General features: G+C 44.2%; 1 protein-coding gene across 3 annotated transcripts in view; it reads right to left on the reverse strand.

Moving 5' to 3' along the window:
* Positions 1-16,331, reverse strand: part of mcm9 (minichromosome maintenance 9 homologous recombination repair factor) — an 85,907-nt gene extending 69,576 nt beyond the window's left edge. For 2 of the 3 annotated variants that reach the window (XM_063070432.1, XM_063070413.1), the window contains exons 1-4: positions 16,282-16,329; positions 6,924-7,001; positions 6,406-6,720; positions 2,850-3,166 (exon numbers count right to left, since the gene is read on the reverse strand). In XM_063070432.1, the coding sequence (XP_062926502.1) occupies positions 2,850-3,166; positions 6,406-6,715 (627 nt within the window). In that variant the 5' untranslated portion in view covers positions 6,716-6,720; positions 6,924-7,001; positions 16,282-16,329. Of the gene's footprint in view, positions 1-2,849; positions 3,167-6,405; positions 6,721-6,923; positions 7,002-16,281 lie in introns of all 3 variants that reach the window. The other variant, XM_063070422.1, reaches the window with a different exon arrangement.
* Between the last annotated feature and the right edge of the window lie 7,801 nt (positions 16,332-24,132).

A 24,132-nucleotide genomic window follows, 5' to 3' on the forward strand; every position in this document is an offset into this window, starting at 1 on the left:
TCTGAGTCAGCTGAAGTCAATGGCTGCAACTGGAGATGAAGTTCATGGTTCCACAATCTCTAAAGTCTCGCATAATAAGGGCATTTATGCAAGAGTAGACTGGTCAGGAAGAAGTCCTGGTTGAAAGAGAAAACAAATCCTTGCCTGTAAAGACTTTGCAAAGCATCACTTAGAAGGTACTGTAAAGATGTTGAAGAAGGTCTTGTGGTCAGATGAGACAAAAGTGGAACTTTTTGGCCTCAACACTAAGTGGCACATGATAGATCTAATACTCAGCACCAGCCAGGCAGCACCAGCCATACTGTTAAGTATGGTAGAGGTAGCTTCATGCTCTGGGGATGCTGTTCAACAGCAGGGAATGGCAATCTGGTCAGGACTGACTGGAAGATGACTGCTGCTATACACAGAGAGATCCTGGATTAAAACCTGCTAGCCTCTGCCAGAAAGTTTAAACTGGGGAGGAACTCATCCTTCAGCAGGACAAACACTCAAAGCACAATGCCAGAGCAGTCATGGAGTGGCTTCAAATGAAGAAAGCACCCATCCTTGAGTGGCCCAGTCAGAGTCCTGACCTTAATCCCATCAAGCATCCCTGGCAAGATCTCAGGTTTGTGTTCCACCACCACTTCCCAACTAACCTGACACAGCTTAAGCAATTCTGCATGGAGGAATGGGCAAATCTTACTTCATCATGTTGTGCAAAGCTAATGGAGACTTAACCAATAAGACTACTGGCTGTAATAGCTGTGAGAGGTGTTTCAACTAAGTACTTAGCAAAGGGGGACGAATACTTTTGAACTGCTGACCATTGCAGTTTTGAATTTTTAGTTTTTCATGCTTTACAATTTTCCCTATTCTTGGGGCTCAAATTGTGAAGTAAAATTTATTATCAAAGTACATATGTGTATATGTGTCACCACATACAACCCTGAGCTTCTTTTTCTGAGGGCATACTTAGCAAATCTATAGATCAGTAACTTTAAACTGTAAACATCAGGAACTGTAAACTGAACAAACTGTGCAAAATGCAGATATAAATAGCATGAAATAACAATATAACAGAGTCCTTAAATGAGTGCAACTAGCCCCTTTTGTTCAAGAGCCTGATGGTTGAGGGGTAATAACTATTTTTGAACCTGGTGGCTCTACTGTGAACAAAGGAGCGTGTGATTCACAAGTTAAAAAATCTCTGTTAAATTGATCAAAAATCTCTGATTGTAATACTCATTTATGTGAGCAAAGGATTGGGGGGGGGGTTAAACATTTTTACGAGGCACTGTACAAAGGAACCTTGAGATTGTCTCCTGTATAGTTAAAATAAATATAACACCAGCAAAAGAAAAATCACCCAGATTCTGTTTCAAAAGTGCCTTACTACCAGGAAGCTCTCAATATCACATTCCCAAAGGACTCTAATGTTGAGTTGTGGCAGGAAACACATGAGCTGAAAATCTGCCAGCCCATCGAAGACGGTTTATGCGGGATAACTTAAATAGGCTTGTACACAGAGAGAAACAAACTCTCTTTAAGTCGGTGTATAATTATTTTATAAACCTGAGGCTTGAGTCAAATGGTAATGCCAGGTTTTCAAGCAAACTACTCATCTGAGCATCAGATTTTGTCTTCTCTCAGGCTAAGGCACTAGTCTTCCTCCTATCACTAAGCAAGTTTGGATGTCTATTTCTAGACATGAGCCATATCAACTCAAAACCTGGCTAGCTTTTACAGTTCAGGTTCACACCATTCTTGCTCAGAATCAGAATCAGGTTTATTACCACCGAGATATGCCATGAAATTTGTTGTTTAAGGCACCAGTACAGTGCAAGACTTAAAAGTTACTACGTTACAAAATCAAATTCAAAGTTTCATAGACCATTTACAAATCCGATGGTGGAGGGGAATAAGCTGTTCTTAAAATATTAAGTGTGGGACGTCTGGTTCCTGTACTTCCTCCCTGATAACAGAAGATCGCTAATCCTGGACGGTGAGGGTCTGTAATGATGATGAACGCTACCTTCCTAAAGCACTGCCTCTTGAAGATTTTCTTCTGGCAGGGAGGGTTGTGCTCCTACTTAATTACATCATTGTTTTTTCCCTAATCTACCGGATTTCTTCTTGACGGATCGGTAATTGACCACTGCCACCATGTGGTCACATAGCTGCAAAAAGATTTACTCTGGTCTATTGCTGCCTGTATAAGATGTGCATTAAAGTTGAGTTGGGAATGAATGCATCACTTACCAAATTCTGGGGAACTAACATTTAAGTATCATTTAAATTTCATGAAAACTCAATCAAAAAAAATGCTAGTGTAAAACATTGGTAGTGTAGTGGTTAGCACAACAGTTTACAGTACAGGCAACCCAGGTTCAATTCATGCCGTGCCTGTAAGGAGTTTGTACATTATTCCGTGATCGTGTGGGTTTCCTCCAGGTGCTCCGGTTTCCTCCCACAGTCCAAAGACGTACTGGTTAGTAGGTTAACCAGTCATTGTAAATTGCTTCATGATCAGGCTAAGTTTAAATCGAGGATTGCTGGCCGGCATGACTTGAAGGGCCAGAAGGGCTGTTCCACACTGTTTTTCAATAAATAAATAAAATCTCAGCCTAAGCTTCATTCATCGTACATGTAACCAGTTCCATTTTCAGAATTTAAAGGATATTTAACCTGACAAAGTGTTCCGATGCAAGATCATCATTGTGAAGTAGCTGGCCTGCTCTCCTCTCCGCAGATGCTACCTGGCCTGCAGTGTCTATCCCAATCCTTCTGCTTTGTTAAATGCTTGTTACATAAAAATGGAAAGGACTTCTAATGTTACCATAAATTCTAAAGTAGAGTTTTTATATTACCTGTTCTTGAATTTTGATTTCTTGGTAGTCCTTACACCTTGAAGGAGATGATGAGGAGCCAGAAAGACATGCAAATTTCGTTGAGTTACAACCTTCTGGATTAGGGCAGGATTTGGGGCGGCAGAAGGTATAATACTGTTCAAAGTCTGCAGTTGCAGTGAAGACATGTCTGCACTTGTTACACATGAATTCGTGCTCAAATTCCAACACTTTCACCATTCCAGTGCGGATGACTGTGCCAACAATCGAAAGAAAGTGGCCTACGTCCCTAGTCTTTGGAATACGATCCCTTGTCAATTCAGGGCAAAGTGGCAGTCCTATTAGAAATAGCAACATGCATACACAATTTAGTTAACACATACTCAAAACTTAGTTTTCTGATTGTAGGATAAATATTAACAAGTGCAATACAACAAACCATATGGTGTTCTATTGTTGAACACTGAAAGAACTTTTATGCTGTGACGCCAAACAAAGCTACCGGACGATTGATGCTAATGAGGGAGATAAGAGAGACAATGGAGAAATGTTCAAAATGCTAATAAGAGAGGAGAGAGGGATTAACAGAAAAGAAAAACAATTCAGAATATTGACAGACCGGTTGCTTTGAACCTGAACTGTTTGAAGTTTGATGGACAGGTGATACCCCAGCAGGGGGATAAAAAGAACAGGTTCGCTAAGGCACGGGACACCACGAGACCACGTGATAACGAGACCCTGGAAACAATGCCCACTTGAGAAAATAACCCAAAGAGATTAATGAAGTTTTCTACAAAGGTCTTTATAATTGCCTGTACCAGTATAGCAGACAGCAGCTTTATTTTTAATTAATTATTTATTAGCTTGTTTGTTTAGCCCTAACCTAATCAGGGGACAATTTATAATTACCAATTAACCTATCCGGTACATCTTTGGACTGCGGGAGGATACGGGATCACCCAGAGAAAACCCACACATTCCACGGCAAGGACGTACAGAGACTCCTTACAGAATGGTGCCAGAACTGAACTCCAAACGTCTGGGTCAGAACTTACACAAGTGGATCAAAATACCTGTTTCACAGCTGGATAGAATGACAATGGACTTCTAAGCATTAAGCTCTATTCAGATACACTCTTTCTAATTGGGGCCAATTTTTGATAGCCCAACAGAATATACTTAAAAAACTTATAAACACATGAGATTCTGCAGATGATGAAAATCCAGGGCAGTAAATGCTGCAGTAACTCAGCAGGTCAGGCAGCACCTAAGGAGAGGAATAATCAGTTGACATGTTGGGCTGAGACCCTTCATCAGAATTGGAAAGAAGGGGGAGGGTGCCAGATAAGGTGGGTGAGGGGAAGGACTGCAGGCTGGAAGGTGATAGGTGAAACCAGGTGAGGGGGAAGGGGGATGAAATGAGAAGCTGGGAGATGATAGGTGGAAGAGGTGAAGGGCTGAAGAAGGAAGAATCTGATAGGAGAGGTGAGTGGACCATAGGAGAAAGGGAAGGAGAAGGAACAGAGGAAGGTGATAGACAGGTATGGATATGTGAAGGGATAAGAGGGGAGTCAGTATGTGGAATGGAAAAAGAGACAGCAGAAGGGGAGAGAAATTACTGGAAGTTAGAGAAATCAGTGTTGATGCCATGAGATTGGAAGCTATCCATATAGAATACAAGCTGTTGCTCCCCCAAACTGAGATTAGAAAATTTAAAATGCATTAAGATGATCCTTGTGTTTCCCGTGCATTTTCCCTGGGGCCTGCCCTACAGTAACACTGATAATACAAGTGAAGAAGGGTTGGACTGATTCCTGGGTTCCTTCAATCTTGAAACATGAGAAATAGAAAATGAGACTCTGTATTTGGAATTAACCACCAGTTACGTACAGAGTAATCATTGTTTAAAGTCCCTGAGAGCAGCTGCCACACATCTTTGCTGGTTAGCAGTGCTACCTTATGTGTATCAGAGCCTGGATACGAGAATGACCAAAGCTGCCTTGCGTAGATGAGTTTTTATGAGGTGCCCAATTTCCTCCAGAGATGTGCTGGTAGCTTGGTCCCTTAGTCACACGGAGGGTTGTGGTTCTGTGGAATGCACTGCCTCAGAAGGCAGTGGAGGCCAATTCTCTGGATTCTTTCAAGAAGGAGTTAGATAGAGCTCTTAAAGATAGCGGAGTCAAGGGATATGGGGAGAAGGCGGGAAGAGGGTACTGATTGTGGATGATCAGCCATGATCACAGTGAATGGCTGTGCTGGCTCGAAGGGCTGAATGGCCTACTCCTGCACCTATTGTCTATTAATTAAATGCAGACTCCAAGGAGTAATTTATTCTCTCGTTATCTGCCATGTCATATGATGTAGGTGATCATGGTCTTTCCATGACCATGATTGTTCTAGGCAAATTTTTCTACAGAAGTGTTTGCCATTGCCTTCTTCTGGACAGTGTCTTTACAAGACCGGTGATCCCAGCCATTATCAATACTCTTCAGAGATTGTCTGCCTGGCATCAGTGGTCGCATAAATAGGACTTGTGAAATGCACCAGCTGCTCACGCAACCATCCACCACCTGCTCCCTCGGCTTAATGACAAGAGACCCTGACCGGGGATGGGAGGGGCTTAGCAGATGCTACACCTTGCCGATGACCTGCAGGCTAGCAAAGGGAAGGAGCAACTTACACCTCCTTTGCTGGAGATGCATCTCCACCCCACCACCTTCTTCTTCTTCTCGCTATCCATCCCATAGGACGACGACGGTTCCTTCCAGTCAGTTAGTGGGGTGATACCCCAATCCTCAGAAAGGAACAGCGTGTGCGTGAGTGGATTTTAGGTGAGTAGGGGGTCGCACAGGTCCAGACCCACCCTCTCAACATACCCTCCCAGATGCAGTGGCATGGTGGGGTTAAAGACAGCTGGGGGAAGTTCTGTTGCAGTGAATGGCCAGACCAAGGGGTGCCCTTTCCGCACTTCACAGCACGTGTTTGCTAGATGGGCATTGACCCTATCAGAGGGTTCATCCACCCTTTGACAGGTCTTGTTTTTTGTCCTGCAGGGTGTCTAGCCACCCTCCTCACCAGGCAAGCCTGGTAGGGGAGCCAGTTTAGCCGCTGACCACCCGACCATGCGACAGGTAGTACTGGGTTACATGGTACCAGTAGCACTCAGACCAGTGACCCAAAGGAGTAATTAACCACTGCAATTTACTCCCTGGAGTAGGCAAAAGAATTGCACTGAGATTTGATGAGCACAAACGGGAGAATAGATTTAAGGAATACAGGGAAATAACAATTAAGAGGAAATAGGACTAATGAGATCTGTAGAGAACTAGTATGGATTCAGTGGACTGAATGGCATTCTTGTGTTAAAACTGTTGAGTTCGATATTGAGGGATAGTGCAGAGCACACCAGCACGGCTCATGCAGGCTATTCAACTGAACTTTACTGATAACTCTGCTTGTACAGCATGTGAACTCCTCCCATGTGGGGGAGGCTAACTGAGTCACATAGGCATAACACTATTAACTGCCACAACAATAATTAAGCAAGATTCCATAACTTAACATCTCACCTACTAACCTGAAATTCTCACGTGAAGATTTTGCTTCATGACCAATCCATGTGGCTCTGCATGTGACTGCAAGACAGTCATGGCAGCCCTGTGTAGCGCAGTGTCAAATATTGGAAATAATTCATTCGGAAACGCACTTAAGTATTCCCCAATCTCCATGCTGATTTCGAACAGTGAAAGTGCATTCACGGTGATCGGATAATGAGCACTTTGATCTGGCTTTTGCAGAACATGGATGATATCATTCTTGTGGAATTCCACAACATATGATTCAAATACTTGTCCAATTAAGGCAACTTGTTCTGAATTCAGATACATACTTTCTGTTTGGAAAACAAAAACAAATATTAAATTTTGTTTACCCAGTTATGAGCAGCAATTGTTACTCAACACATCTAATAATGTCTATGGCAACAATATAGAACTTGCAAATACCTATTAAAAAATCATTCAAGAAACTCCAATATAGGCATTAATGTTGACAATTGTCTTAAATTAATTGACATTGAAATTTAGAACTCTTTACCATTGAAATTTAGAACGTTGGTTATCCTTCACCATGAGTGCTGTAATATTTCAAAAGGGCATCTCATCGCTAACTTTCCTAATGGAAATTAAAAATGGAAAATAAATTCTGGTCAGTCCAATGATGGTTACACCTTGAAAATAAAATTAAAAGTATACTTTTCAGCCCAGGTTTCTATATTCATGTTAAATTGAAGAAAACTTGGTGTGAACTTTACAAATATGCTTGAAAATTATATTTCCCTCATATTTGATACTACCATCTCACACACTCACTGCTACCATTGGGCAGGAGGTACAGAAGGTTCTGAACTTAAAGAAGGGTAACTTTGAAGGTATGAGACGTGAATTAGCTAAGATAGACTGGCAAATGACACTTAAAGGATTGACGGTGGATATGCAATGGCAAGCATTTAAAGATCGCATGGATGAACTACAACAATTGTTCATCCCAGTTTGGCAAAAGAATAAATCAGGGAAGGTAGTGCACCCATGGCTGACAAGGGAAATTAGGGATAGTATCAATTCCAAAGAAGAAGCATACAAATTAGCCAGAAAAAGCAGCTCACCTGAGGACTGGGAGAAATTCAGAGTCCAGCAGAGGAGGACAAAGGGCTTAATTAGGAAAGGGAAAAAAGATTATCAGAGGAAACTGGCAGGGAACATAAAAACTGACTGTAAAAGCTTTTATAGATATGTGAAAAGAAAAAAGATTGGTTAAGACAAATGTACGTCCCCTACAGACAGAAACAGGTGAATTGATTATGGGGAACAAGGACATGGCAGACCAATTGAATAACTACTTTGGTTCTGTCTTCACTAAGGAGGACATAAATAATCTTCCGGAAATAGTAGGGGACAGAGGGTCTAGTGAGATGGAGGAACTGAGGGAAATACATGTTTGTAGAGAAGTGGTGTTAGGTAAATTGAAGGGATTAAAGGCAGATAAATCCCCAGGGCCAGACGGTCTGCATCCCAGAGTGCTTATGGAAGAAATAGTGGATGCACTAGTGATAATTTTTCAAAACTCTTTAGATTCTGGACTAGTTCCTGAGGATTAGAGGGTGGCTAATGTAATCCCGCTTTTTAAAAAAGGAGGGAGAGAGAAACCGGGGAATTATAGACCGGTTAGCCTGACATCGTTGGTGGGGAAAATGCTAGAGTCAGTTATCAAAGATGTGATAACAGTACATTTGGAAAGCGGTGAAATCATTGGACAAAGTCAGCATGGAGCTGTGAGAGAAAAATCATGTCTGACGAATCTCATAGAATTTTTTGAGGATGTAACTGGTAGAGTGGATAGGGGAGAACCAGTGGATGTGGTATATTTGGATTTTCAAAAGGCTTTTGACAAGGTCCCACACAGGAGATTAGTGTGCAAACTTAAAGCACACGGTATTGAGGGTAAGGTACTGATGTGGATAGAGAATTGGTTGGCAGACAGGAAGCAAAGAGTGGGAATAAACGGGATCTTTTCAGAATGGCAGGCAGTGACTAGTGGGGTACCGCAAGGCTCAGTGCTGGGACCCCAGTTGTTTACAATATATATTAATGACTTAGATGAGGGAATTAAATGCAGCATCTCCAAGTTTGCGGATGACACGAAGCTGGGCGGCAGTGTTAGCTGTGAGGAGAATGCTGAGAGGATGCAGGGTGACTTGGATAGGTTAGGTGAGTGGGCAAATTCATGGCAGATGCAATTTAATGTGGATAAATGTGAGGTTATCCACTTTGGTGGCAAAAACAGGAAAACAGGTTATTATCTGAATGGTTGCCGATTAGGAAAAGGGGAGGTGCAACGAGACCCGGGTGTCACTATACACCAGTCATTGAAAGTGGGCATGCAGGTACAGCAGGCGGTGAAAAAGGTGAATGGTATGCTGGCATTTATAGCAAGAGGATTCGAGTACAGGAGCAGGGAGGTACTACTGCAGTTGTACAAGGCCTTGGTGAGACCACACCTGGAGTATTGTGTGCAGTTTTGGTCCCCTAATCTGAGGAAAGACATTCTTGCCATAGAGGGAGTACAAAGAAGGTTCACCAGATTGATTCCTGGGATGGCAGGACTTTCATATGATGAAAGACTGGATCGACTAGGCTTGTACTCTCTGGAATTTAGAAGATTGAGGGGGGATCTTATTGAAACGTATAAAATCCTAAAGGGATTGGACAGGCTAGATGCAGGAAGATTGTTCCCGATGTTGGGGAAGTCCAGAACGCGGGGTCACAGTTTGAGGATAAAGGGGAAGCCTTTTAGGACCGAGATGAGGAAAAACTTCTTCACACAGAGAGTGGTGAATCTGTGGAATTCTCTGCCACAGGAAACAGTTGAGGCCAGTTCATTGGCTATATTTAAGAGGGAGTTAGATATGGCCCTTGTGGCTAGGGGGATCAGAGGGTATGGAGGGAAGGCTGGTGCAGGGTTCTGAGTTGGATGATCAGCCTTGATCATACTGAATGGCGGTGCAGGCTCGAAGGGCCGAATGGCCTACTCCTGCACCTATTTTCTATGTTTCTAAGCCTTAGGTCCCACACCACCAGGTTCAGGAACTGTTCTTACAGCATAGATTATTCATTCACCGCTACTCTGAGCTGATTCCACAACCTACTGACTCACCTTCAAGTCACTTTACAATTCACGTTCTCTGTATTGATTTTTTTATTTGCTCAGTTTGTCTTCTCTTACTCATAGCTGAATGGCCTAATTTGGAGGATTCTGTGCAGTTTTGGTCACCTACCTACAGCAAAGATAATAAGGTTGAAAGAGTACAGAGAAAATTTACAAGGATGTTGCCAGGTCTGGAGGACCCGAGTTGTAAGGAAAGATTGAATAAGCTAGGACTTTATTCCTTGGAATTTAGGAGATTGAAAGAGGTATTCAAAATTACGAGGGGTATAGATAGGGTTAATGAAAGCAGGCTTTTTCCACTGAGGTTGGGTGGGACTACAACCAGAGGTCATGGGTTAAGGGTGAAAGGTGAAAAGTTAAGGGGGAACATGAGGGGAAACCACAGTCAGAGGGTTATGAGAGTGTGGAACAACCTTTTTAATGCAGTGGACCAATACACTTAAGCAAGGGGTCCATGGACCCCAGGTTGGGAACCCCTGGTCTGGACTAACCTTCAACAAAACTGATCAAAGGTCTATCAGATTGAACCACTAAGTATGTTTCTCTCTCCACAGATCTGCCCAACCTGTTCAGTATCTCCAACAATGTTAGACACTGCTTTTTGCTGAGCAGACAGCAGAAACATCTTTCACATGCTGATCCACTTAAGGATATCTGTTAATGCAATTTACCTAGGACTGGAAAATAAGCTCACAATGGGGGATGGAGATGGAGATGTCAGAGTTGCTGGAAAAGAGAAGGCAGGCACCTACGTCTCACTGAAAAGAGCCAGGCTAATCGGATACTGTGGCTCTGTATACTATAATCTTAAAGCCCATACAAACAGTGGCAGATTCAAGTTCACACATCACAGCATACACTGAAGGCTTTCCCAGCTGGTCAGCAAGAGCTCTGCATCATTAAGTTAAGTGCATAGCCCTCACGAGAAGTGGTACAAACACAGTATTGTAACCCAGTGTCTCCATTCCCCCATTAAATTAAAATACAGTTGACAAAAGTTCAACTGGACTAAAATTTAAAGCTCTTTCATAAATACCATTATGACCATCATCTTACCATAAGGCTCGTCCATCGTCATCAATGAAGACCTTGACACCATTAGTACTTTTTTTTTTACAAGGTCGAGTTGCTAGCTCGACACTCAACCCGGCATGGATGGAAAGCGTGCCCGGGAGCGGCCCAACTGGATTCGAACTCAGGAACCTTCGCTTCGGAGTCTGGCGCTGACGTCACTGCGCCACCAGCCGGCTGATGGTGTCCAGACTAGCACTTGATTTGGATTTAAGTGAGTCAGCCTCACTCTCTCTTCCCAATTCCCATCTGGATCCAGTGGCAAGACAAGTCAAGATGGCTGGCGATGGGACTAGGCACAGTGGAGGACCAGGATATCTTCTGTGTCTTGTCCTGCTCTGCACGTTCCATGACGCTTGCAGAGACCGCCTTCTTGACCGTTGGACCTTCCATTGGTCTCGTCCACTCAATCCGCCGGAGTCTGTCTTCACATGCTGGGATAGACAATTCCCTATCTCACCGAGGGTTTGAGACCCGTCGGCTACCCTCACCTGGTTTAGCCGGCTTGTCGAAGCCGTTGCCCGGGGTGTGGCCGCTGTCGCATGCAAACAGCTACAGGGAACCACAGGTGAGAGCTGAGTGCCAGGTGGGGACCAAAGGTGGACTAACCGCCTTGAAAAGGACAAGACATGTTCCCCCACCAGAGGTGCTACCCCTCCCTGACACCCCATCTTACCATGGTGCCATCCCGGATAGCATGCCCACTGGAAACTGAATTAAAATTTCCCCAAGTGATTTCATTTGAACCTTTGCAGCAAGGAGACAGATCAGAGTTACCTCAGTTGTTCTGGGTTCCACTCCACCAGAGAGGTCTTCCATTGTCGGGGTTGACCACGAACGTTGTGTCTCAGCTACCTACGCGATACACAAGCCAGTGCAATACAATATGAAGAGCAACCTGTTGCCCATGCACGTAACAGACTCCCTCTTCTCCACACAGCTGATGAATCCAAAGGAACAGCAGCGACTGATACAGTTTGGCACCAGCAGCATCGCAGGAGTTGCCTGTCAATGTTGAACTCAATATTGGACTGCCTTAGCTCCAGGTTTTTCCTTGGGACATACTCCTGAAGCCTTCCCCATGAGTGAGTATAGCTGAACGGTAGCAGAAATTTGAGATCAAAGTTTTCCTTCTCCGAGACGAGCTGTCACCCACAGATGATGAGCCCCAGCCGCCCAAACCGCTCCATCACCCCACCCCAGGAATGCCTAGTGTCAACACATGACATTCCTTTCAAAGAAAGATGTCGATCCCTGGAATTCCCAGCAGCGAGCACAGTACTGTGCCAAATCTATTTTCAGTCAGTTTTCTTGCGAACTTCCTAAACTTATTGGAGTAGTATTGTTAAAGTCCATTCAATCTCCTTCCAATATGGCGCGTATACATCAGCCGTGTTGTTACTCTGAATTGGGATTGTGATTTTCTGCTCATCTCTCTAAATTCACACATCTGTACATTGCAACGGAGTCATAACGCAAAGATTTTTACTCCCTCACATTGTTGGTCGGATGTAAGATTTAAATAAATTCTAATTCTAATCTTTGTCAATTCCCTAATTCGAAAAGTCATACATTCCAGATTTGGAACGACACTAAGTTCAGGTTTTTTTTTATTTATTGACTTACGGGATGTGGGCATCACCAGCTAAGCTAGCATTTATTGCCCATTCCTAGTTGCCCTTGAGAAGGTGATGAGCTACCTTCTTGAAGCGCTGCAGTCCCTGAGGTGTAGGTACACCCACAGTGATGTTAGGGGAGTCTAAGTTGAAAGGCCATGTCCAACAGGTGCTGTTGAAGGATGATAAACCAAAAAGTCTGAATTTAAAATCCGTTCATAAATTAAATGTTACATATTCATGTATATTTTGATGCTTACAGGTTGTTGTCAAGCCTCCCTGAAGGCTGATTTATACTTGTGCGTATGGGCTATGCCGTAGCCTACGCTGTAGGCCTGATTTATACTTTTGTGTAGCCCTACGCCGTAGCACGCATGCGTAGTTGCGTCTGCGTCGCTCTGCAATTCACCGCCAAAACGCTAGTTGGCAGTGGAGTTTCTATGCCATTGCGTTGAGTTTCTTCGTGAGAGACGTGGGCGAGGAAATGCATTTCAAATATTTTCGGATGTCGGCAGGTAGATTTGACGATTTGGCTCATCGTCTCCAACCATTTATTTCGCATCACTGTACAGACACGGCGGAGAAAAGCAACCGGAAATGCGTAGGAGGAAATGCGAAGCTACCAAGTCGACCAATCACAGGCATTGCGGTCTGCGTCGCCGCAACGCACGAGTTACATTTTTGGGGAGGTGCACGTCACCCTATGGCATAGGGTACGCGGTACCTACGGCGTACATTTGACGCAGAAGTATAAATTGGGCTTGAGTGTGACATACTGAATGCAACGTAAGAGGGCATTCTAGGCAGATACTTTACAAGCAAAATAAAGTTGTACGTTTGTCCTCACCTCTCTGTCTCGCGTCTCTGTGTGCCATTCATGACCACCCAGCTTCCCAGTACCAGAAACATAACAACTGGTGACAAGGTGACAAATCCTCACGACTTTCACTGATGCCCAGTCGAATTTGAGCCCCTCTCGATCTTCATGGGCAGAGATTAGCGAGAGTTGGTCAGGCCGCTTTACAGCACTCTCCTCGCATGGGGACAAAATGCTTGCAAGTAAGTTGCCAAGATCGGAGAACAACTCAACCCAACCATCAACCACCCGAGCTACACATCTTCCGAATTATTTCCAACGGATATGACTAGTTAACTTTCTGGAACGTGACTGTGTTTGGGAAAGGCAACGATGCTTAGAAGAATGATGGCACGACACAGCAATGGCGTTCACATACTGAAAAATTTGAAGATTTTGCACTGGCAAATCAAATTCCAGATGATATTCATGTTTCAAATTTTCAGACAGTAATGAATGCAAAACTGTTTCCCTCTAGTCACTAGTGCAAACTGCTAAGCCAGGCAATAAGTCTTCAAGGACGACTATTCAACTAAACTTTTGATTACTACTGGTAAGTTAAGATTTCATAAAAGGAATCAAGAGGAATGCGAGTCTATTTCATAGTTTGTGGCGGTACTGAAGCAATTGCTTGAACACTGATTCTCACATATGCCATCCGATGAAGAGCATCCAATCGCTTTCATATTGAAGACATAAAGCGAGGCAGAAAGTCGCTATGCCCAGATTGTGCAGGAATCACTCACAATAGTCTTCAGAGTTAAGAAATTCCACCAATTCCTCCTTACTCGACGATTTACATTACTGACAGATCATTATCCCTTGATGTCAATTTTTGATCCACATGCAGCCACTCCTTCCTGGCTGCCAGCCGATTGCAACGTTGGGCTCTGTTACTATCTACACATCAGTACAATATAAAGTGCAGGAGATCCGAGCACCATGCCGAGGGACTGCCCAGACTTCCCACACCTGTTGAAGCTTCAGAACCATCCTGAATGAGATATTTTACTTCAAGGAAGTGCCGATAGCTCCGATAACCACAGCCCAAGTCCGGAAGCACAAACATCCTGACCCTGCCTATCGGAAGTAGTGGACAAGGTAACTCATGAATGGAAAGCCCGCCATAGAAATGAAACCTTCCGAAGGATCTAGTGAACTGAGGCCCAAGGTCAGATTATCATAAAACCCCCAATCCTTATTCAAACACTCCAATTTCGCAGCCTTGATGATTTTGATCAGTTATGAAAACGTGCTAGAGGTGCTGGTGGTTAAAGAAGGTAGCATCCACTATTGAGGACCTTCACTAACCAGGAGATCCCCTCTTCTCAATACAACCATTGGGGAGGAAATAGGAGCCTGAGGACCCACACTCATCATTTTAGGAACAGTTTCTTTCCCTCCACCATGCTCCTCCTCCCCCTCCCCTCACCCAGTCTCCAACCTTATTATTTTGGCTTCTGCCCCACCCTCTCTCCCATTCCACTGCTGATGAAGGGTCTCGGCTACAATACGAACTGTTTATACTCCCCCCAGGGACGCTGCCTGACCTGCTGAGTTCCTCCGGCATTTCCTGTGTGCGGCATCAGATTTCTGAACTGTCTATGAACACAACCTCATTATTCCTCTTTCTCACTATTTATTTTTGTAACTTACCCTTTCTTGCTCCATGTCAGTGAAAATAAGCCTGATTCTGATTCTAAGGAAGATCAAGCAGTAAATATATCCTCATAATATAGATTTAACTCCGAAAACAAACCTATGCAAATTTTCCATCAAACTCACCATTTCAAGTTCTGAAACCAAACTCCCTTTTAAATATTCAACTGGGAAGCAACATTGAAGAAAAGACTATGCCATATTTCCACAAACCTCTAACTGGATTTATTTTATCGAATTCCAAGCTCTTCCAAGATTCACACAGCAGTACTAAGTGTAAATTCTGTTCACCCTATACAGTACTGTGCAAAAGTCTTAGCTAGGGTGTCTTTGGTACTGTTCTATTGTAATTTTATGTATTGCACTGTACTGATGCCGCAAAAAAAAAGTTTCACGAGTGATGATAAACCTGATTCTGATATGGGTCTCTGTTGTAGACTGAGAGTCGGATGGGGGCAGGGAGGGGGTGAATCATGGTTGGGAAAAGGGAGAGAGGGAAGCACCAAAGAGACATTCTGTAACGGAATCAAATTACTATGCCTAGTGTCTCAGGGCTGGGTGTGTCTGCACCCGCACCTGGCACTCCCTCTCTACCACCTGTCCCACGCCCCTCCCAGCGCTCTCCCCACACCATTCCCGTCCTTTGCTCTCACCGAATTTACAAACTCGCTTTCCACTCCACGTTGACAAATACAGGACTGTGCATAGGTATTATGCAGTATATATGTCTACGACTTGTGCGACATTCACCCTTCTCAACCAGTATTAGCCGATAAATCCATTTGCTCCAAGGACTCTTGCGAGGCCACGCTGGAGCCCCCTGCAAATGAGCAATGCCGACGTTACCACACGCTGGCGTTCCACAAAATACAGCGCAGCCCCGAAAGGGTAAACGGCGCTCGTGCGGGATCCCAGTGTTTCCCAGTGACGTAACAGCAGAAAGAGCGCGTAGATAAACTCTACCACACAACACGGGGATCCCAGTGACGTCACAATAACTGGCAGTGCCGAGGCGGAATCCCCAGACGCAGCCCCTCGCCTTATTCTCTTCCACCTACCCCTTCCCAGCTTCTCCCATTATTCCTTTCCCCCCCCCATCACCTCCCCACCTTTCTCCTCTCACCCGGATTGTTCAACTCAAAGTACATTTATTATCGAAGTTCGTATTTTGACCTTGAGATGTATGCCTACATCTAAATGGCTCAGGTGACATACACGCAAATTGATAATAAATTAATTTTGATCGTTGTTTCGTCAACCTGTCATCTCCCAGCTTCTCACATAATTTCCTCACGCCCCCCCCCACTATCTTCCGTATGTTCAGTAGTTCAATCCTTTCCTTCTTATTCCTATCTACTCTACACCCTACACCCCCTTTCCTCTTCCCCCCGGGTCCTCCTATCACCCGCCAGCTCGTCTTCCTCCCCCTACCCCCGCCCAGCTTCTCACATCTTTGTTTCCAGTCCCGATGAAGAGTAAAGCCCTAGATTGTTCATTTCGCTACATAAATGCTGTCTGATGGTCAAACCTTCTGTGTGCGTGTGTTGCTCCAAATTTCCAGCATCCCGAGTGTTTCTTGTGTTTGAATAATTGATTCTGTTCCCAGTTCCCGCCAGCCGCGCCATCTCTGACACAAGCAGGGACCGTGTTTCGATTGTTTTCACCTCTTCTTCAATGACTGAGCTATTTCAGTGTAATTATTATAATTTCTTTAATTATTATTACATTCCTGATTGGTGTATTAATAATACATTAACAATACGTTAAGGAGTGAAGTTTCTTTTTCCTCCTCGTCCCCCCTCCTTGTGGTAATGGTTGTTCCCGGCATTGCTAGTTCAGCGCAGACTCTTTTTTTAATGAAAGCGAAAGAGAAACTGGTTACAAACAGGAGAAAAATTACAGATGCGGGAAATGCAAAGCAACGCACGCATACAAAATGCGGGAGAAACTCAACAGGCCAGGCAGTGTCTATGGAACAGCGTGATCGGTCGAAATTTCGGGCCGAGGTCCTTCCCCCTCGAGCCTGCTGAGTTCCTCCCCAGACAAAAGAAAATCTGCAGATGTTGGAAATCGGAGCAACACCCACAAAATGCTGGAGGAACTCAGCAGACCAGGCAGCATCCATGGAAAAGAGTATATCGGCTGAAGGGTCTCGGCCCCAAATGTCGACTATACTCTTTCTCAGCATTTTGTCTGTCTTGAGTTCCTCCAACATTTTGTGCAGAGAAACGGGTTAGTGAACTTTGGGCAGGAATCTTAACTCTGTAATTAATAAGGTCCAGGCTGCTGTGGAGAAAGCAGGTGGAGGAATGGGTTGAGCAGTGGAGATTTAAGTTTTCAGCAGCAAAAATTCAGGTTATTAGTTTTAGTAAATGTATCAGTAGGCTCTTTTTTGACCGTAGTGTTGGACTGCATGGACGAACGTTGGACAGGTGTCAGTGATCAGGATTCCTCGGTATATGGATGGAGATTTACATTGAAGCATCATGTCAATAAAATACTGGGAGATGTAATGCCCTTACTGTGCTTGGGTGTTTGGTGGGACATGGGTGGGGTGGAGAGCTAATGATTACTTTGTATTATACGTTGATTAGAGCAGTTTTAGTTTATAGACAATAGGTGCAGGAGTAGGCCATTTGGCCCTTCGAGCCAGCACCGCCATTCACTGTGATCATGGCTGATCATCCACAATCAGTATCCAGTTCCTGCCCTATCCCCATAACCTTTGATTCCGCTATCTTTAAGAGCTCTATCCATCTCTTTCTTGAAAGCATCCAGAGACTTGGCCTACACAGCCTTCTGGGGCAGAGCATTCCATATATCCACCACTCTCTGGGTGAAAAAGTTTTTCCTCAACTCTGTTCTAAATGGCCTACCCCTTATTCTTAAACTGTGGCCTCTGGTTCTGGACTAACCCATCAGCAGGAACATGCTTCCTGCCTCCAGCATGTCCAATCCCTTAATAATCTTATATGTTTCAATAAGATCCCCTCTCAGCCTTCTAAATTCCAGAGTATACAAGCCCAGTCACTCTAATCTTTTGACATATGACAGTCCTGCCATCCCGGGAATTAACCTTGTGAACCTACGCTGCACTCCCTCAATAGCAAGTGTGTTGTATGCTTAAGGGGTGTGTTGTATGCAAGTCTGCTGCTCCCTCACTTTTGGAATTGCTAGATGTTATTTTCAAGCCCAGGCTTTACGTCTGCGTTGTGATGCTTTTAGGTCATTTCCTGACTCTGGTCTGCAGGTGGAAATAGGTCAGACACCATCGTACTTGTGAAGATCGCAGATGATTATGAATTATTGGCTACACGTCAGTGGCCATGAGGATAATCATCCAACTCAGAATATACTGATTGTTAGAAACGTCAAGATCACAAGATTTTCAATATTGGGTGGGAAGAAAATGATAAAGCAGGGAACAGGTTTCTGTTTAATATGACTTATGATTCAAGTGTGGCTTTATCCATTATTCCTCCCTGGCTGTTTCAATACCTGGGGTAGATTTGACCCTTTGGGAGAGACTGCCAGAATGTGCCGCATGTGTCTCTGAAGAGGTAGTGGTAAGCCAATATAATGGAATGGTTAACAACAGGAATTCTGCAGATGCTGGAAATTCAAGCAACACACATCAAAGTTGCTGGTGAACGCAGCAGGCCAGGCAGCATCTCTAGGAAGAGGTACAGTCGACGTTTCAGGCCGAGACCCTTCGTCAGGACTAACTGAAGGAAGAGCTAGTAAGAGAGTTGAAAGTGGGAGGGGGAGGGGGAGATCCAAAATGATAGGAGAAGACAGGAGGGGGAGGGATGGAGCCAAGAGCTGGACAGGTGATTGGCAAAGGGAAATGGTTCCAGTGTTTACAGATGGCTGTAGAGACCCAGTGTCACATAACACTGGTGCAGTGGTCTATGTCCCAGAATTTCAGGTGTCAATTTTTTTTTAAAGTTATTTCAAAAGGTTCTCCCATCTAAAGAACTTTGACCAGTGGCCAGTCAAGACATCGGAAGTTTTGAGAGGAGGGGTCCACTGCAGAAGTACAAAGGGTGACAGCAGGTCACTACAGTGAAAAGGAGCTTTAACCAGCGGCCAATCAGTAGTTAAGAGTGATCAGCAAAAGAGCAAATTAAAGGAAAGCAGGGGCACGTGCAGCAGCCATCATCCCAGCAACTGTCGTCTGAGTGGATGTAGTCAGAGAGGTGATCTTGAGGCTTCAGCTCGGTCAGAGAAAGCAAAGGAAAGTAAATTTCAAGGTTAAGTTTTCCCCCTTCCTTTATATCCACTCAGCTTGGACAGTAAAGATACCAGGCGGGATAGTGAAATGCTCCACTTAGAGGATGTGGGAAGGCAGGGCGACCTCCAGTGTCCCTGATGACTACAACTGTGAGAAGTGCATCCAGCTGCAGCTTTTAACAATCCACATCAAGGAGTTGGAGCTGGAACTGGATGAACTCCAGATCATCAGGGACGTTTAAGGGATGATAACAGGCCATACAGAGAGGTAATTATAACCGACGAGGTTATGCACAGGGAGTTCAGTGAGTCAGGTGCTAAGTTAAAGGATTGTGAACTGAGCATTGCCACTGCTGCCACATGCTAGTGAGGCCAGAACTAAGAAGATTACACAGTTTGCTACGAGACTAAAGAATTGGTGTGGGTGGGAGGGAGGGAGGGCAGGCATAAGATCTTTGGAAATCTGTGGAGAAATAAAAAGCATGATAGACAATGGAGAATCGGTTGATGTTGTATACTTTCAGAAGGCCTTTGACAAGGTGCCACACATGAGGCTGCTTAACAATCTACAAGCCTATGGTGTTACAGGAAAGATTCTAGCATGGATAAAGCTGTGGCTGATTGACAGGAGGCAAATAATGGGAATAAAGTGAGCCTTTCTAGTTGGCTGTTGATGAGTAGTGTTGTTCCACAAGGGTCTGCGTTGGAACCATTTCACTTACATTATATGTGAATGATTTAGATGTTTGTTGCAAAGTTTGCAGATGATATGGAGCTAGCTGGACAGGCAGGTAGTTTTGAGGAATTACAGAGGCTACAGAATGATTTAGACCAGGAAACTGGGCAAAAAAAAAAGGCAGATGGAATACAGTGTCAGGAAGTGAATGGTCATGCACTTTGGTAAAATATGTGAAAGGGTTGAATGATATTTTTCTAAATGGAGAGAAAACACAAAAAACTGAGGCACAAAGGGACTTAGGGTCCTTGTGCAGGATTCCCTAAAGGATAATTTGTAGGTTGAATCTGTGACGAGGAAGGCAAATGCAATTTTAGCATTAATTTCAACAGGACTAGAATATTAAACAAGGATCTATTGTTGAGGATTTATAAAGCACTGTTGATGCCTCACTTGGAGAATTGTGAGCAGTTTTGAGGCTCTAGTCTTAGAACGGGTGTACTGGCACTGGACAGGGTTCAAAGGTAATTCCAGGATTGAACGGCCTGTCATATGAAGAGCAATTTGTTGGCTCTGGGCCTGTATTCACTAGAAATCAGAAGGTTAAGTAAGGCAGACATCCCACCTCGCCCAGAAGTTCCGGGAGTCTCCCGCAAATTAATAGTGGCTCCCTGATGCCCGCAAAATATATGCAATGTCCTGGAAATTGATTTTTTTTAGAGCGAGGGTGAGAGAACACGCAAGAGAGAGCGAGCACAAGAGCAAGAAAGCAAGCGCGAGAGAGCGCGCACGAGAGAGAGAGCGAGAAAGCAAGTGCGAGAGAGTGAGAGCGAGAAAGCAAGCACTAGAGAGCAAGAGAAAGAGAGCAAGAGCGAGAAAGCAAGCGCAAGAGAGTGAGAGTGAGAAAGCAAGCGCGAGTGAGAGCGACCACGAGCGAGAGAGCGCGCGATAGAGAGCGAGAGATTTCCAAAAAAAGAAAATATAAAACGTACGTTACCCCAGACTACACTAAAGTGTACCTTTGCCTAATAGGGGTCAAAATAATGACAGTGTTGTTCACTGCACTGTTTGCAACAGTGACTTTTCTATTGCCCATGGTGCGTTAAGACTGTAAAAGACATGTTGAGGTGAGTTTAACAGGTGTCATTTGTTCATTAGCATAGCTAACGTTATTTAAACTAGCTGGCTGGCTGCTAAGGAGCTACTCTATTGCAGACATCCCACCTCTCCCGGAAGTCTCCCGCAAATTGATGGTGCTACCTCCCTGAAGTGAGTTTTTGCAGGGTGGGATGTCTGAGTAAGGGTTGACCTCATTGAAACCCATCAAATGGTGAAAGGCCTTGATAGAGTAGATGTGGAGAGGGTGTTTCCTGTGGTGGGAGGCTCTAAGACCAGAGGACAGAAATGGGATGGGGAAGCATTTCTTTAGCCAGAATATGGTGAATCTGTGGAACCTTTAGCCACAGGCAGCTGTGGAGGCCAAGACTTCATGTATATTTAGAGACCATAAGACAAAAGAGCAGAAGTCGGCCATTCGGCCCATGGAGTCTGCTCCGCCATTTTATCATGAGCTGCTTAAGGCAGAGGTTGATAGATTCTTGATTGGTCAGGGCTTGAAGGGATACCAGTGGAAGGCAGGAGATTGGGGCTGAGAGGAAAATTGGATCAGCCATGATGAAATGGTGGAGCAGAGTCGATGGGCCGAATGACCTAATTCTGCTCTTACATCTTATGGTCTAATAAATTTTTAGTTTACTCTTGAAATGGTGGCAATCCTTGCACTGCAGTGGTTAGAGGATGTATAGAAACATAGAAACATAGAAACATAGAAAATAGGTGCAGGAGTAGGCCATTCGGCCCTTCGAGCCTGCACCGCCATTTATTATGATCATGGCTGATCATCCAACTCAGAACCTCGCCCCAGCCTTCCCTCCATACCCCCTGACCCCTGTAGCCACAAGGGCCATATCTAACGCCCTCTTAAACATAGCCAATGAACTGGCCTCAACAGTTTCCTGTGGCAGAGAATTCCACAGATTCACCACTCTCTGTGTGAAGAAGTTTTTCCTCATCTCGGTCCTAAAAGGCATCCCCTCTATCCTCAAACTGTGACCCCTCGTTCTGGACTTCCTCAACATCGGGAACAATCTTCCTGCATCTAGCCTGTCCAATCCCTTTAGGATCTTATACGTTTCAATCAGATCCCCCCTCAATCTTCTAAATTCCAACGAGTACAAGCCCAGTTCATCCAGTCTTTCCTCATATGAAAGTCCTGCCATCCCAGGAATCAATTTGGTGAACCTTCTTTGTACTCCCCCCAGGGCAAGGATGTCTTTCCTCAGATTAGGGGACCAAAACTGCACACAATACTCCAGGTGTGGTCTCACCAAGGCCTTGTACAACTGCAGTAGTACCTCCCTGCTCTTGTACTCGAATCCTCTCGCTATAAATGCCAGCATACCATTCGCCTTTTTCACCGCCTGCTGTACCTACATGCCCACTTTCAATGACTGGTGTATAATGACACCCAGGTCTCATTGCACCTCCCCTTTTCCTAATCGGCCACCATTCAGATAATAATCTGTTTTCCTATTTTTGCCACCAAAGTGGATAACTTCACATTTATCCACATTAAATTGCATCTGCCATGAGTTTGCCCACTCACCTAACCTATCCAAGTCACCCTGCATCCTCTTAGCATCCTCCTCACTGCTAACACTGCCACCCAGCTTCGTGTCATCCGCAAACTTGGAGATGCTGCATTTAATTCCCTCATCCAAGTCATTAATATATATTGTAAACAACTGGGGTCCCAGCACTGAGCCTTGCGGTACCCCACTAGTCACCGCCTGCCATTCTGAAAAGGTCCCGTTTATTCCCACTCTTTGCTTCCTGTCTGCTAACCAATTCTCCACCTACACCAATACCTTACCCCCAATACCGTGTGCTTTAAGTTTGCACACTAATCTCCTGTGTGGGACCTTGTCAAAAGCCTTTTGAAAATCCAAATATACCACATCCACTGGTTCTCCCCTATCCACTCTACTAGTTACATCCTCAAAAAATTCTATGAGATTCGTCAGACATGATTTTCCTTTCACAAATCCATGCTGACTTTGTCCATATAGACTTGCATTTGGTTCGAATTTTGACAAACATTATTACATTATTAGGAGTGTATGTCTGCTTTTTGTGGATCCCAGCTCATGTAGGTATGGAAAGAAATGAAATAGTTGATAGGCTGACTAAACAATTTATGAAGATCATTGTTAATATTGATATTCCACTAAGTAAGGGGAGACAAAGGGTAATTAGGGATCATGTTCTCTCAGTCTGGTCAGTGGAACACAATTGAAGTGGAGACAGATATATGGAATTCAGAAAAAAAGGTTACATCATTTTGGAGGAGAGGAGGGCCCAGATGGGAGGAAGTTATAATTACTTGGTTTAGAATTTGTGTTACTAGATTGAAGGGCATACGAGTGGCAGAAAAAGCAGACCCCTAGGAGGCAATATTGTTACTTTGGAGAGTTTGGTGGGGTGTGGGCAAGAAGCATAAGCAACTACTTAAATTCTTGAAACTTGTTGGGTTGTTTAATATAATTGAAGTCAATAGCATTGGGTGATTGTATACTTATTTAATTATTGTTCTTATTACAGTATTAGTATTAGTTCTTCTTGGATATGGTGTTAGGTTCATTCTCCTGAATTCTCCTCACACTCCAGTTCAGTAGGTGGCAGTAATGCACCTTTTTATTGGCCAACCGGCAATAAACAATAGAAGCGTTTGTCAATTTTGAGGGTTCATTTCAAATATGCGTGTTTTGTTCTTTTAAGTAACTCCACATTTCACCACTTCAGTTTTGTTAGACTCAGCATATTTCATTCTCTAGAGCAATACTCAAAATGCTGGAGGAACTCGGCAGCGGCATCTCTGGAGGGAAATGGACACTCAACAATTTTGTCTGAGAATCTAAGGACTGGAAGGAGGGAGATGGCTAGGATAAAAGAGGATGGGGAGGAGGTGGTTAGGGCAAATAATGCAAGAAGCTGAGAGGTGGAAGTGACAAATGGCTGAAGAAAATGGAATGGGATAAGAGAGGCCAGTAGACAATGGAATAAAAGCAAAGAGGAGAGCAGCCAATGTGTAGGTGATTGCAGATTGAGAAGGCGGAGAGAAACAAAGGGGGACTGAAGGGAGTGGTTACTGGAAATTCATGCTGTCAAGTTCGTGACTATGGTGTGCTGTTCCTTTAATCTGTGTCTAGGTTCAACTTGGAAATTCAAATTGTCACTCCACTCTTTAAGAAGGGAGAAAGGCAAAAAAAAAAAGGAAATTATGGGCCAGTTAGCCTGACCTCTGTGGTTGGGGAAGTGTTGGAGTTTATTGTTAAGGATGAGGTTTCAGGGTACGTGGGAACTAATGATAAAGTAGGTCAAAGTTAGCATGGTTTCTGTAAAGGGAAATCT

The sequence above is a fragment of the Mobula hypostoma genome, chromosome 2 (genome assembly GCF_963921235.1).
Source record: "Mobula hypostoma chromosome 2, sMobHyp1.1, whole genome shotgun sequence".
Taxonomy (NCBI): domain Eukaryota; kingdom Metazoa; phylum Chordata; class Chondrichthyes; order Myliobatiformes; family Myliobatidae; genus Mobula; species Mobula hypostoma.